The 14,754-nt window shown below is 46.1% G+C and overlaps 1 protein-coding gene across 1 annotated transcript in view; it reads right to left on the reverse strand.

Moving 5' to 3' along the window:
- Positions 1–8,315: 8,315 nt before the first annotated feature.
- The window catches only part of BCL2L11 (BCL2 like 11), a 79,404-nt gene continuing 72,965 nt past the window's right edge, over positions 8,316–14,754 (reverse strand). Inside the window, exon 5 of the mRNA XM_059891105.1 lies at positions 8,316–8,438. Within this exon, the coding sequence (XP_059747088.1) occupies positions 8,331–8,438 (108 nt within the window). The 3' untranslated portion in view covers positions 8,316–8,330. The remainder of the gene's footprint in view (positions 8,439–14,754) is intronic.

A 14,754-nucleotide genomic window follows, 5' to 3' on the forward strand; every position in this document is an offset into this window, starting at 1 on the left:
ATACAATGGAATATTACTCAGCCATTAAAAGTTGGAATAAATGGTGTAGCCATTTGCAGCCTCAAGGATGGACCTAGAGATTATCGTGAAGAAAGGCAGAAAGGTAAAGACAAATACCATGTGATATCGCTTAGATGTGGAATCTCAACTATGACACCCATGAACCTCTCTATGAGAAAGAAACAGACTCGCCAACACAGAATACAGACTTGTGGTCGCCAAGGGGGAGGGGCGGCGGGGAGGGAGGGCCTGGGGGTTTGGGGTCAGCACACACAAACTGTTATGTACAGGATGGATAAACAGCGAGGTCTTATTTTTATAGCTTAGTGCTTCCCTTGTGGCTCAGATGGCAGGGGACCCAGATTCGATCCCTGGGTTGGAAAGATCCCCTGGAGAAGGAAAAGGCAACCCACTCCAGTATTCTTGCCTGGACAACTCCATAGACAGAGGAGCCTGGCGGGCTACAGTCCGTGGGGTCGCAAACAGTTAGACACGGCTGAGCAACTAACACTTTCACTTTCACTTTCACTTTTATAGCCTAGGGAACCATCTTCAATATTCTGTAATAAACTAAATTGGGGGGAAAAAAAAGGAAGAACGCTTAGAGATCGGCCTAGTTTCCACTGCAGTAGCCCACGCAAGAGAGGGTGATGACTTGAACTTGAGTGGTGATAGCAAGAACGAAGGTGGATACACTCAGAAGCTGTTTCAGAGATAGAGTCAAATTAGACTTGTTGAAGAAGCACTAGATGTGGGGAGCAAGGATAAAGAGCAGAACCAAGGCTGACTCAGAGGATTTTGTCTTGAGAAACTTGAAAAACCAAGACAAGAAAGAGTCCAGGTCCGATGCATGAGGCAGGGCGCTCAGGGCTGGTGCACTGGTATGACCCTGAGGGATGGGATGGGGAGGGAGGTGGGAGGCGGGTTCAGGATGGGGGACACATGTACACCCGTGGCAGATTCATGTCAATGTATGGCAAAAAACACCACAATATTGTAAAGTGATTAGCCTTCAACTAAAATAAATAATTTTTAAAAAAGAGTGAGGTAAAATCAGACCTGGGAAAATCTTGTGCTGTGCCTGGGACAAATTTGAATTCTAAATATCTATTAAAATGGAAGTAGAGTGGACCACAGAGTATAAGAACGTGGACCCTGGATGGATATTGAAATGCACAAGTCATGAAAATATCCATAGGAAACATAAAGCTGTGAGAGTGGATGAGCTCACTAAGGGAGAAAGAGGGGTGAGAAATGAACCCTGGGGACTTCCTTGGTGGTCCAAAGGCTAAGACTCTGTGCTCCCAATGCAGGGGGACCAAGTTTGATCCCTGGTCAAGGAATCAGATCCCACATGCAGCAACAAAGCCTGAAGATCCTGCCTGCTGCAAACTCAGACCCAGAACAGTCAAATTAATTAATTGGTGGTGATGGTGTTTTAGTCGCTAAGTTTGTCCGACTCTTTGGGTAGCCCGCCAGGCTCCTCCATCCATGGGATTTCCCAGGCAAGAATACTGGAGTGGGTGGCCATTTCCTTCTCCAGGGGATCCTCCTGACCAAAGGGCTGGGATCGAACCAGCATCTCCTGCATTGCAGGCAGATTCTGCCATCTGAGCCAATGGAGACAACTGGAGAGCCTAGTGAGGCTCTCAGAAAACAAAATAGAAAACCATAAGGAAAACAAGATTAGATTTAACTTGATGGCCATTATGTCTGAGTAGAAAATGATGCATAAACGAAATCGCACAGTGACAACTTGCAAAGTAGGAACTTGGGCACAGGAATATTTGAATCAGAAAAGACCATAATAATCTGCTTTTCCTTGTGGAATTATAAAAGGTTTTAACTGAACACCAGCAAAAATGGCAAAAGAAAAACAGACAGCAAAGAAAATCAAAGAAACCCACTGAAGAGGGAACTTGGGGGTCCAGTACACACTTGGGACCCCTAACCTTCTCCATCCCCTGGAGAAGGGAATGGTTACCCACTCACTCCAGTATTGTTGCCTGGAGAATTCCATGGACAGATTAAAAAAACCAGAAAGGGAAGAGGTGAGAAAGGTAAAAAATTGAGCAGAGTTTTATGGGCTTCCCTGATGGCTCAGCAGGTAAATGCAGGAGATGCCGGAGACATGGGTTCAATTCCTGGGTGGGGATGGAGGAGGAAGAAATGGCAACCCACTCCAATATTCTTGCCTGAAAAACCCCATGGACAAAGAAGCCTGGCAGGCTATAGTCCAAAGGGTCGTAAAATGTCAGACATGACTAAGCGACTGAGCACACACACAATCTTCCCCATCGGCGACATATGCAGGTAATATATGTTAAATAAAAGTGAAGTTGGAAGTTATTTGCCCAAATTTCATTATCTGACATTAAATTTAAGAGTTCTTGTTAATTTTGCTGGACATACAACTACTATAATGGATTTAGAAAACATATAAGTTGTATTTTCTATCCAAACATCATTCTAATTAACTTTTGATCTTTTGTCTAGCTAAAGACTTAAAAAATTACTGAAGTCCAATCTTACTTAAGGGACTTCCCTGGTGGTCCTGTGATTAAGAATCCTCCTTGCAAAGCAGGGGATGGGGTCTGATTCCTGGTTGGGGAACTAAGATCCCAAATGCTGCAAAGCAACCAAGCCTGCAGGCAGCCACCACTGAGCCCACATGCTCTGGACCTGCACACTGTGGGGCCAGATCCCACAACTAGAGAGTCAGTGTGTTGCAATAAATAAATAAATATCTTTAAAAATCTTATTTAAACTATATCTTACTTCTTCTCATCATAAAAATGTCTTCATTTTTAATACCAAATTGCCTTGAAGATTTATTTAATACTGAATTTTGATTCTTATCCTTTGGACCAGTTACTTGAAGAATTATGGTTTTAATGAAGATAATCTGGAAGGGATAAAATTGCAACTCCTAGTAATTTTCATATTGCTGCCAGTAGAAACGTAATACACAACGCCAATTTATTTAGGCAAAAACCATTTTTAACGGACAAAAGATTTAGACATAAGAGGATGTCTAAATGGCCGGTAAGCACATGAAAATATTCTCAAACCATTATTCATCAGGAAACTCTAAATTAAAAGCATGAATGAAATATCAGCATCAGCATTTGAGTGATGACTCAAATGCATAAAGTCAAAGAGACAACCCTGAAAGTGAGCAGAGATGTAGAGCAAGCAGAATGGTCTCCGCTGGTAGGAATGCAAAATACTATAATAACGCCAACACTTTTTTGGCATTTTCTAGTAAAATAAAGGGAGAAGGCAATGGCACCCTACTCCAGTACTCTTGCCTGGAGAATCCCATGGACCGAGGAGCCTGGTAGGCTACAGTCCATGGGGTCACAAAGAGTCGGACGACTGAGCGACTTCCCTTTCACTTTTCACTTTCATGCACTGGAGAAGGAAATGGCAACCCACTCCAGTGTTCTTGCCTGGAGAATCCCAGGGACAGGGGAGCTGGGTGGGCGGCCGTCTATGGGGTCACACAGAGTTGGACATGACTGAAGCGACTTAGCAGCAGTAGCAGCAGTAAAATAAAACATTTCCCTTCCAAATTAGCCAGCAACTCCACTCCTAGGTGTTTATCAAAGAGAAGTGATTGTAAATGTCCACCAAAATGTTTACAAGTTTAATTTCTGATAGTTAAAAATAAGACACAATCCATATATCAAAATCCTTTAAGCCAGGCTCTAACAGTACGTGAATCCAGAACTTCCAGATGTACAAGTTGGATTTAGAAAAGGTAGAAGAATCAGAGATAAAATTGCCAACATTCACTGGAACATAGAAAAAGCAAGAGGATTCCAGAAAAATATCTGCTTCATTGAATATGCTAAAGCCTTTGACTGTGTGGATCACAACAACTGTGGAAAATTCTTAAAGAGATGGAAATTCCAGACCACCTTACATGCCTTCTTAGAAACCTGTATGTAGGTCAAGAAGCAACAATTAAAACCGGACGTGGAACAATGGACAGCTTCAAAATTGGGAAAGGAGTCCGTCAAGGCTATATATTCTCACCCTGCTTATTTAACTTATATGCAGAGTTGCTGTTGTCGTTGGTCAGTTGCTCAGTTGTGTCCAACTCTTTGTGACCCCATGGGCTGCAGCATGCCAGGCTTTCCTGTCATTCACCATCCTCCAGAGGACAGGGAAGCTTGGTGTGCTGCAGCCCATGGGGTCACAAAGAGTTGGACATGACTGAGAGACTGAACAACAACGCATCATACAAAATGCCGGGCTGGATGTTTCACAAGCTAGAATCAGGACTGCCTGGAGAAATATCAACAGCCTTAGATATGCAGATGATACCATCCTAATGGCAGAAAGCAATGAGGAACTAAAGAGCCTTTTGGTGAAAGTGAGAGAGAAGAGTGAAAAAGCTGACTTAAAAACTCAACATTCAAAAAACTAAGATCATGGCATCCGGTTCCATCACTTCACGGCAAATAGATGGGGGGAAAATGGAAACAGTGACAGACTTTATTTTCTTGGGCTCCAAAATCACTGCAGATGGTGACTGCAGCCATAAAATTAAAAGACACTTGCTTCTTGGAAGAAAAGCTATGACAAACCGAGACAGCATATTAAAGAAGCAGAGATATCACTTTGTCGATAAATCTCTGTATAGTGAAGCTACGATTTTTCCAGGAGTCACGTACGGATGTGAGAGCTGGACAATAAAGAAGGCTGAGTGCTGAAGAATTGGTACTTTTGAACTGTGGTGCTGCAGAAGACTCTTGAGATTTCCTTGGACTGCTAGGAGATCAATTCAGTCAATCCTAAAGGAAATCAACCCTGAATATTCATTGTAAGGACTGATGCTGAAGCTCCCATACTTTGGCCACCTGATGCGAAGAGCCGACTCATTGGAAAAGATTGAGGGCAGGAGGAGAAGGAAGTGATAGAGAATGAGATGGTTAGATAGTATCACTGATTCTATGGACATGAATTTGAGCAAACTTCAGAAGACAGTGAAGGACAGGGAAGCCTGGCATGTTGCAGTCCACAGGGTCGAAAAGAGTTGAACAAGACTGAGCAACTGAACAACAAAACAACAGATGTTCCATTTGGGGACGGAGGGAGCAGAAAGGAGTCCCCTGCTGTTAGGGAGATAGGTACATGGTTGGGGGGGGGGGCTGGCTGGGAAGGGAGGACAGGGGATATGCTGCACAGGCTCTGCTGGTCTTCACTCTCCTGGGAGGAGAAGTTGAGGGTAAGGAGGGAAGCCAGGGTAACTAGAGGTCGTATTTGCCCTGTGTCTGGGACACTGTTTGAAAGGGAGCCCCCTCCAGGTGCAGTGGTCTTGGGGATCGGGGCAGAAAATAAGCCTCCTGTGTTTGCGCACTTGCTTTTAGGCATCAATATCAGTAGCAATAGATGTCTTTTCCTTCGAGCCTGAGTCCTACAGCTTCTTGGGTTGTATGCCCCCAAACTTCCGAGGATCTTTCCCACAGGTTGTGACCTCTAGGTTGTCAGCGGTGGGATTAATTCTGCCAGGGCTCATGGGAAGGAGGAAGGATTCAGAGAGTCTCACAAAAGTGGCAACTGCTCAACAGGTTTTTTAAAAACAATGTATTTGTATAACTGGCTGCCTCAGGTCTCGGGTGTGGCACGCAGGCGCTCTCATTGGGCGCACAGTCTGGTTGCGGCTCACAGGCTCAGCACACAGGCTTGGCAGCTCTGCAGCATACGGAGGAGTCTTCCCCGACCAAGGTTTGAACCCGTGTCCCCTGCCTTGGCAGGCGGATTCCTATCCACTGTATCAACAGAGAAGTCCCGCAGTAACTTTTTAAGGTAAAGATACATGGAAGCTTTATACACAAAAGGCAGGGTGAATTAAATCAAAATCCTTTCATTTAATTTTGTCCCAAATTTCTTAGAACTGAAAACAAAATGGAAAAAAAGGAAAAAGATGGTGATTACTGGTTAATACACTTGTTCTTCTGGAAGACTCTAATTCTCACATTCAGTGAATTTGCCAAGAAGCAGCAAGTATGGGCACAGAGCCCTCCTGGATCTGGAGAAGTGGGTGACTTTGAAAGTCATCACACTGCACCGATGTTGCGAGTTTGCTAGTGGTCAGGGACCATTTTGTCATCACAGACAAGTTCACTCCTTCCTAAATCTTTTTGAGTGAAACAGTGCCTTGGTCTGATGCCCTCTCTCCTTCAGGAAACAGCATCTCTTGATCAGTAAAAATCCGTTTGTGCCTTTAAAAAAGAATGTGACCCTCCAATATGAACAAAATGTTTTGGGTTTTCTTTCCATCTTGCCCCAAATGCAAGTATGAAAAAAAACACAAGAATTTAGAATGAGCGAAAACTGAAGTCGGGGTTTGTTTGGAAAAATACCTTTAAAAGTTAAATATGAGTTTTTGAACACTAAAAGTATTGATAAAATCACATGTCTGAAGTAGAACACTCTCATCCACCTCACCGATGTTTCCTGTTTTGGTTAACACATTTTAATTACCTTCTTTGGAATTTCCGCTGTAGCTCTTCCACCTACCTTCATGTCTGGACAGAGTGCCGCGTGTGCTGGCCAGTAAACCAGAGCCCCGGGGGCTCCAGCAGAGCCTGGAGTCACTGCCTGATGTGATGCCAATCTTGCTCAGTTATCAACCATCTTGGTCACTTACTACCAGGAGCTGGACACCAGAGAATTCAGCACAAACCTAGGTCATTTATTTCTTTGACCCTGTGGCTCTTAAGCCTGGGTGCTCACCAGTCATCAGGAGAATTTTCTGAAGGTCTGGGACCAGCCCATGTTCAAAGACTGGGCTCTAAAGTGTCTGCTGGGGGTTCCAGACACTGCTTTGCTTCCTGCTGGCTTGACTTCCCTCCATCAGGGCTCTTTGTAACATGACTCCTTTTCTGGGAGAAGAATGCTCTGTATCTGATGCATCCACCTTTAAGGGATTGTTTCTACGCTGCTGCTCAGTCGTGTTTTATAAGTTCCCACTTCTTGAGGTTTTCCTATTGGCGGGCCCTAGACCCTTCAATCAAATGTACACGGGAACTAAATGAACGGGGGCCCTACCGCAGTAACAATTTCAGTCAAGCTTTTCCATAGCACGCTTTTCTCCTATCTCTAGGTGGCTTTTTAGAGTCTTTTATTTTGATGTCAACGGTAGAATCATTGTATTACATTCACTGAAAGCAATTACACATGCTCTTTGGAAGTGGGCAGAAAAAAACTGCTGATAAAGAAACATCTTTAAGTATTCCCAAATGGACGTAATTAACACAGTATGTTTGTGTATTGTTTTTTCAGGGAAAAGTGGGTGAAATATACTTGGTGTGGTTGATAGTTTCCTAGCATGGCCACCATCAGTTCATTCCTTCCTCGAGGCACCTACTGAGATGTAGGATCAACTCCCCTCCCCAGTCTGGGCTGGTCCTGTGACTGGCTTAACCAAAAGATTCCTGCAGAAGTGTGTCCTGGGACTTCTGAGTCTAGACCCTAAGTGGGCTGCTCACTTCTGCTTCCTTCCTTTTGGGCCTCAGCCTCTATGATATGGAGGGACACAGAAAATTATTTCCACTCAGTAGAATGCTGAGTGGAAAAAAGTATATTTCCTAATGGATACACTGTGATGATTCTACTTTGCATATTTCTCTGTTTATCGCTCTCTATTCGTATATGCACCCACACATATCTTTAAAGGACATATACCAAAATGCCAACAATGGCTATCTCTGATAGTGTTTCATTTCCTTCTTCTTGTATATAATTATTTTTAAGCTTTTGCAGAAGAAAATGTGAATCATTTTTTAAAGAACTTTTTATTTTGTACTGAGGTATAGCTGGTTAACAATGTTGTGACAGTTTCCCGTGAAGAGTGAAAGGACTCAGCCACACATTTACATGTACCCATTCTCCCCCAGACTCCCCTCCCATCTAGGCTGCCACGTGACAATGAGCAGAATTCCTGTGCTGCACAGCAGATCCTTGTTGGTTTTTGGTGTTGTTAGGTCCCTAAGTCATGTCCAACTCCTTTGCAACCCCATGGACCATCACCCACCAGGCTCTTCTGTCCATGGGATTTTTCCAGGCAAGGACACTGGATTGGGTTGTCATTTCCTTCTCCAGGGGGTCTTCTTGACCCAAGGATCGAACTCATGTCTTCTGTGTTTTCTGCCTTGGCAGGTGGATTCTTTACCACTGAGTCTCCTGAGGAACCCACTTGTTCATTATACATTTTAAATACAGCAGTGTGTACAGACAACAACAAATTCACTCTCTAAGTCTGTGAGTCTCTTTCTGTTTTGTAAGTAAGTCCATTTGTATCAAGAAATGTGTGAATTTTATTTAAAAAAAAATAGCAGGGGAATTCTCTGCAAGTCCAGTGGTGTAGAGTCAGCACTTTCACTGCCTGGGTTCAGTTCCTGGTTGGGGAACGAAGATGCTGCAAGCTGTGTGGCACGGCCAATAAATAAAATAAAATAAAATTAGTGTCAATAGGAAAAAAAAAAACCAAGACAGTGAAGGAACCAAGAACCCCAGGGGAGTAAATTTGCTGGTGAGTCTATTCATGAAGACCCAGCTTCTCAGGCAGGGAGCCCACAAGGACAGCCACTTGCTCCCCTGACCACCCCAAGCAAAGACACCCTACTGGCTCAAATGATCAACCTCACTTATTGAGAATATTCTTTCTCTTTTAAAATATCCTTTCTTTTTTTTTTTAACTTTTTATTTTGTATGGGAGGGCTCAGTGGTAAAGAACCTGCCTGACAATACAGGAGACAGTTTCAATCCCCGGGTTGGAAAGATCCCCTGGAGAAGGAAATGGCAACCTACTCCAGTATCCTTGCCTGGGAAATCCCATGGACAGAGGGGAATGGCGGGCTACAGTCCATGGGGTCTCAAAGAGTTGGACACAACTTAGCGACTGAACAACAAGAGCCGATTAACAGTGTGATAGTTTCAGGCGAACAGTGAAGGGACTCAGCCACACATATACAAGTAACCTTTCTCTCCTAAACTCCTCTCCCATCCAGGCTGCCAATAACATTGAGCAGAGCTCCCTGTGCTATGCAGTAGGCTATCCATTTGAAATATAGCAGTGTGTACATGTCCATTCCACACTCCCTTGAGAATATTCTTGATGCTTTCCCCATTCACTTTCTGGAGAGAAAGCACAGCTACAGAACAGGTCGATTCAGAATGAGACACTGAGGTGGGCATCTACTTAGGTTAGCAGATACAGAACCTTCCAGCCTGCCTCAAGGAAGGTCAGGTGTGTGTCCACCCTGGCTGGATAGTCCTTTGGTGGCCCCACGAATGGACATTTTCCCCATCACCACCCAGTTTTTATCTGTTATTTCTGAGGCAGCATAGATGGTGCCCTCCCAGAGTGGACAATGGATGACTGGGAGGGCACCCGGGTACCCTAGCCCTTGGGCACTGGCTTTTCCCCCAGCTGTGCCTGCCCTCCATCTACCAGGAAGGGCAGCCAGTGCCAGAATGGGCAGGGACTTGAAGTCCAGAGAGCTGGGTGGGACATAAGGGGATAGAGGGAAGTAAAGGTAAGCAGGCCCTTACTTATCACCTGCACAAAGGGTACTGGAGAAGCTTTTGCTCTGCTGGGCTGCACAGATTCAGGAGGTGCATGGAAACTGCCCGAATGCCCAGCCCCTACGGTGACTGAGTCACATGGTTGCCAGAGCCCAGACAAAACAGGAAAACACTCATGAGAAGGTAACTTCCTCACGGGCGGGGATATTGGTGATACTGGTCTGTTTCGTTCGCTGCTGTCTGCCCAGTATCTACAACAGTGCCTGGCACAGAATGGGCAGTGATGAATAAATTCACCCACGAGGGTATGAATGAGTGGAATTTGCTAGTAATCAAAGAAATGCACATGAGTACAATAACCTGGTATTGTTTTGTATATTAAGCCGCCCCAAAATAGTGCAATGGAAACACTCGGTCCTGGTGAAAGCCGATGGGATCTGCCATGTATCTAGTATTAAAGGCAGCTTTTGTTGTTGTTTATTCACTAAGTCATGTCTGACTCCTTAGAAGGACTGTAGCCCACCAGGCTCCTCTGTCCACAGGATTTTTCAGGCAAGAACACTGGAGTGGGTTGCAATTTCCTTCTCCAGGGGATCTTCCCGACCCAGGGATCAAACCTGTCTCCTGCACTGCAGACGGATTCTTTACCACTGAGCCACCAGGGAAGCCCATTAATGGCAAGATGTATTCATAAAAATGTTTTGGAAAGCAGCTTGGTAACAGAGGTATTTAAAAGGGGCTACTCAGTAATTCCAGTCCTAGAAATTTATGTTAAACAGACAAATCAGAAAAAGGACAGAGCTGCCTATATAAACTATCCCTTGAAATGTTATTCATAACTGTAAAGACATGGGGGCAGTCTGAGTGGCTAGGACACTGGATGATCAGATAGCTTGTGGTTACGGAGGCCCGTGAAATAGCGCAGCAAATAGGCATGTGAAAAAAAGCAGGGATGCAAAAGAGTCCATGTAAAATGAATGTGACCATACAATGTATTCTGGGGGAAAGTCTGGAATTTATGGATTTTTTTCCCCTCCAATTTTTGTCATTAAAGTGTTTTTAACCAAAAAGAGCGTAACCAAATAAAACCTTCCTACAGGACACCATGGGCTCCTCAGCTGGCTTAGTGGTAAAGACTCCGCTTGCTAATTCAGGAGACACATGTTCGATCCCTGGGTTGGGGAAGATGCCCTGCAGAAGAAGGTGGCAACCCACTCCAGTATTCTTGCCTGGGAAATTTCATGGACAGAGGAGCCTGGTGGGATACAGTCCATGGGGTGGCAAGAGTCTGACATGACTTGATGACTGAATAACAACATCAGACACCGCGCGCCAGTCAACGCGCATGTGGCACCTGGTGAGCTCACGATGCTCACAGCTTACTCAGTCCCCCAGCGAGCGGCCTGCCGTCGCCCCTGCCCACCCTGCTCAGGCGGGCCTTCAGCCTCCAGGGTTCAAGCCACTGGGCAGTGGAGCCAGGACAGACTTTTTGGCAGAGTTCACCCATCTCTGAATAACAACCAAGTGCTGCTGTGGGAACAACAGGATTTAGCACCATCTGATCGCGATTGGAGAACATTTGCTAGAAATAACACTTTGGGCTTTGGCAAAGCAGGTATTGAGTTGCGCTCTCTGATGGTGGTTAAATAAGCATTACAGCTACTTTTTCATGATAAAACCACGCATACATCAGGACACACTTCCCTTCCTGCTGTAGGAGGGCTATAGCCAGTTCACCTACGAAAGCTATCAGGTTACAAAAATGTAAGAAGGAGGTTACAGCCCATGGAGAGCCTCTGATTTGTGCTGATTCAGCATTAGGGGATGGTTCGTAAGTGAACAGAAGCCACCTGGGAAATTTAAACACGGACCCTTCGCTTCCTGTTGCAGAAATTCCGATTGAACTGGTTTGGTGAACTGTCCAGAGCATTGGAAATTTTAAAAGCTCCCGGATGGTTTAGATGAGCAACCAGGGTTGAGATCCACTGTCTTATGGTATCAGCAGATGAGCTCTCTGGAAACATTCAGATGTTCTGAATGGCCATAATCTCTGTGCAAAGATGAGCAAGAATCCATGCCACTTTTTGCAAAGGTTTGCTGTGTGCTACTAGCCAGAGGAAGCAGAGCAAAGGGCTGGGAGGCCCAGGAGCTCAAGGATCTCAGACACAGACAGGATGGGTGCTAAGTGTGACTCTATCTTACTAGCTCTGCAACCTCAGGCAAGTTACTCCCCCTCTCTGAGTCTCTATTTCCCCTTCTGAAGAGGGGATGCTGGTCACCATGCCAACTTCACAGGGTTGTTCAGAATGGGATGCATCTGTGCAGAGGGATACAGGAGCATAGCTGTTCCCCAGATCACGTGAGCATGTGGAAAGAATACCATGAGTTCACAGAACTGTGCCTCCATGGATTTGAGGGAGAACCTCACACCCTCGGCTTATGTATTAAGTCTACTAGTGGGTAGACTTAATAGTAGACTAGTGGGTGTGTAATTCATAGGAAATGGGGAAAATGGAAATAGGGCAGACACTGCTGTGAAACTCTCCCACGGTCTCCACCTTCAAAGTGAATTCAAGAAGAATCGAAGCCCACTCTCAGTAGAGCACCTGACCGGTTTAAGAGCAGACAGATCTCTCTTTTGCTGTTGTCCCGTTGTTCAGTAGCTCAGTTGTGTCTGACTCTTTACAACCCCATGGACTGCAGCCAGGGAAGCCTGGCTTCCTTCACCATCTCCCAGAGTTTGCTCAAACTCACGTCCATTGAGTCGATGATGCCAAGCAACCATCTCTCATCCTCTGTCACCCGCTTCTCCACTTGCCCTCAATCGTTCCCAGCATCAGGGTCTTTTCCAATGAGTCAGCTCTTTGCATGAGGTGGCAAAAGTAGTGGAGCTTCAGCTTCAGCATCAGTCCTTCCAATGAATATTCAGGGTTGATTTCCTTTAGGATTGACTGGTTTGATCTCCTTGCTGTCCAAGGGACCCTCAAGAGTCTTTTCCAGCACCACAGTTCAAAAGCATCAATTCTTTGGCACTCAGATCTCCCTTCAGAAGGCAGACAAGCAGAAGGTGGTAAGATTCCTGGCACCCACTCAAGGAGAGAGCTTCTGACCCCATAAGATGTAGGGAAACTGCCAGGAGACCAGGCGGCTGGCCTCAGAATATTCCTGAATCTGCATATGTCTTAATGATGAGATATGTGTGTGTGTTCAGTAACTAAGTCATGTCCGATTCTTTTGTGACCCCATGGACTGTAGCCCGCCAGGCTCCTCTATCCATGGGATTTAACCAGTCAAGAATACTGGAATGGGCAGCCATTTCCTCCTCCAGGCAATCTTTCTGACCCAAGGATTGAACTTGCGTCTCCTGCATTGGTTGGCAGGTGGATTCTTTACCACTGAGCCACCTGGGAAGCCCAGTGATGAGATAAATGTTCTTGAATCTGCCTGACATTGGGGAAAAAATAGACCAAGTCACCTCCCTGGGGAGCCATTTCGAGGAAAAGGAACCTTCATTCCTTTGGTTACACTTTAGGAAAACTGTGATGGTCTTTGGTCACATGGATGCTAATGACTCCTCCTGTCCCTGAAGCTGGGCTGAGGTTTCCTAGGTGACCAACATTAACTGGAGAATCACATCTCTCTGGCTGGCTGGCTGGCTGGTAAGGGGTCTGGCCTCTGGCATCATACATGTGGCTGCCACTCACTGATGAGGCTCCTGGCTTCCGGGTTCAGCCATGGAGGTGGCTCCAGGTTGAGGCCATGGCCCAGGGCAGCCCACCCCGCCTTGGCTGCCAGCCTCCTCTCCCTCCTTGTGGCCTATTTATTGTAGCAAGCAATCTCTAAGTTGTGTTGAATTCTGTCTTGTAGGTTTATTTTTTTAAATCTTTTTAAAAAGTACATGTGTTGTAACCATGGAAACCCTCTTCTGCATTCACTTGTGTTTTAAAAAAAATCCTCCTGTGTGTCTGTCTGGCTTGTGTTGTCTGCACTGAACTGTGGGCTCCCAGGGGAGGGATGTGTCTTGGCAGGGAGTCTGAGAGAGGCTCCTACTATCTCCATCGGCAGGTGGGGCCAATGCTCTGGCTTTAGGATCCTAAGGAACCCACAAAGGGCAGCTGGAAACAAAGACATGCCCCTCCCCCACCCCCAACTTTGGAGGCTGAGGTTCTGGTATCACACCTCATTTTATCACTATTGTGACACTGTGATCACACCCCCATCATTATCTCTACTTTACAAGGTACCTTTTTTTTTGAGAAGCAAAGCCTGAAAATTAGTATCTCAGTCCTTCTGTAGAGCTGGTTCTAGCAGGAAACCCTCTGGTGGCTGCACAAAGAGCCAGAGGGCTCCCAGCCAGACATCTCTGCCTTTGAAGGACCTAGCGCTTCCATTCAGCACACTTTTATTGAGCCTTTGCTGCAGGCCAGGCAAATCAGCCTGGCCCTCCCCACCATGCCAAGGAGGTGGCTCCTAGGCTGGGCACAGAGCCCACCATGCAACACACGGCTTGGGGGGACCCAGGCAGAGGATCCAGGTGGCTGGCAGGGCAAAAGACACCTCAACTGGGGACCCAGTCGAGCCTGGGTTTCCTCCTGCATCAGATGTACAATGCGGTAACAATAATGCCTGCCTGTTTCCTTTGCAAAGTGGTGCTGGTGGCTCAGACGGTACAGAATCTGCCTGCAATGCAGGAGACCGGGGTTCCATCCCTGGGTCAGGAAGATCCCCTGGAGAAGGGAATGGCAACCCACTCCATTATTCTTGCCTGGAGAATCCCACGGACAGAGGACCCTGGTGGGCTACAGTCCAGGGGGTTGTCGGATATGACTGATCAACTAACACACACACACAAGGAGGTGGCTGTCGCTGTGAGATGCTCTCCAGAGGCTGAGATCACAGGCTGCAGAGCATTGTCACTGTGCTCTTCTGAGCAGAAGAGTAATGATCAGAGCACAGTGGGCACAATGCAGGGCCCGCCCTGGGGGACCCAAGGCAGGAGAGCACAGGCCGGGGGACTCAGCTGGAAGATAACACAGAGTGTGTGTGAAGTTAAAGTGTTAGTTGCTCAGTTGTGTCTGATCCTTTGCAACCCCATAGGCTGTAGCCCACCAGGTTTCTCTGTCCTCAGAGTTCTCCAGGCAGGAATACTGGAGAGGGTTGCCATGTCCTTCTCCAGGGAACTCTTCCTGACCCAGGGATCGAACTTGGGTCTCC

The sequence above is a fragment of the Bos taurus genome, chromosome 11, assembly GCF_002263795.3.
Source record: "Bos taurus isolate L1 Dominette 01449 registration number 42190680 breed Hereford chromosome 11, ARS-UCD2.0, whole genome shotgun sequence".
Lineage (NCBI taxonomy): Eukaryota > Metazoa > Chordata > Mammalia > Artiodactyla > Bovidae > Bos > Bos taurus.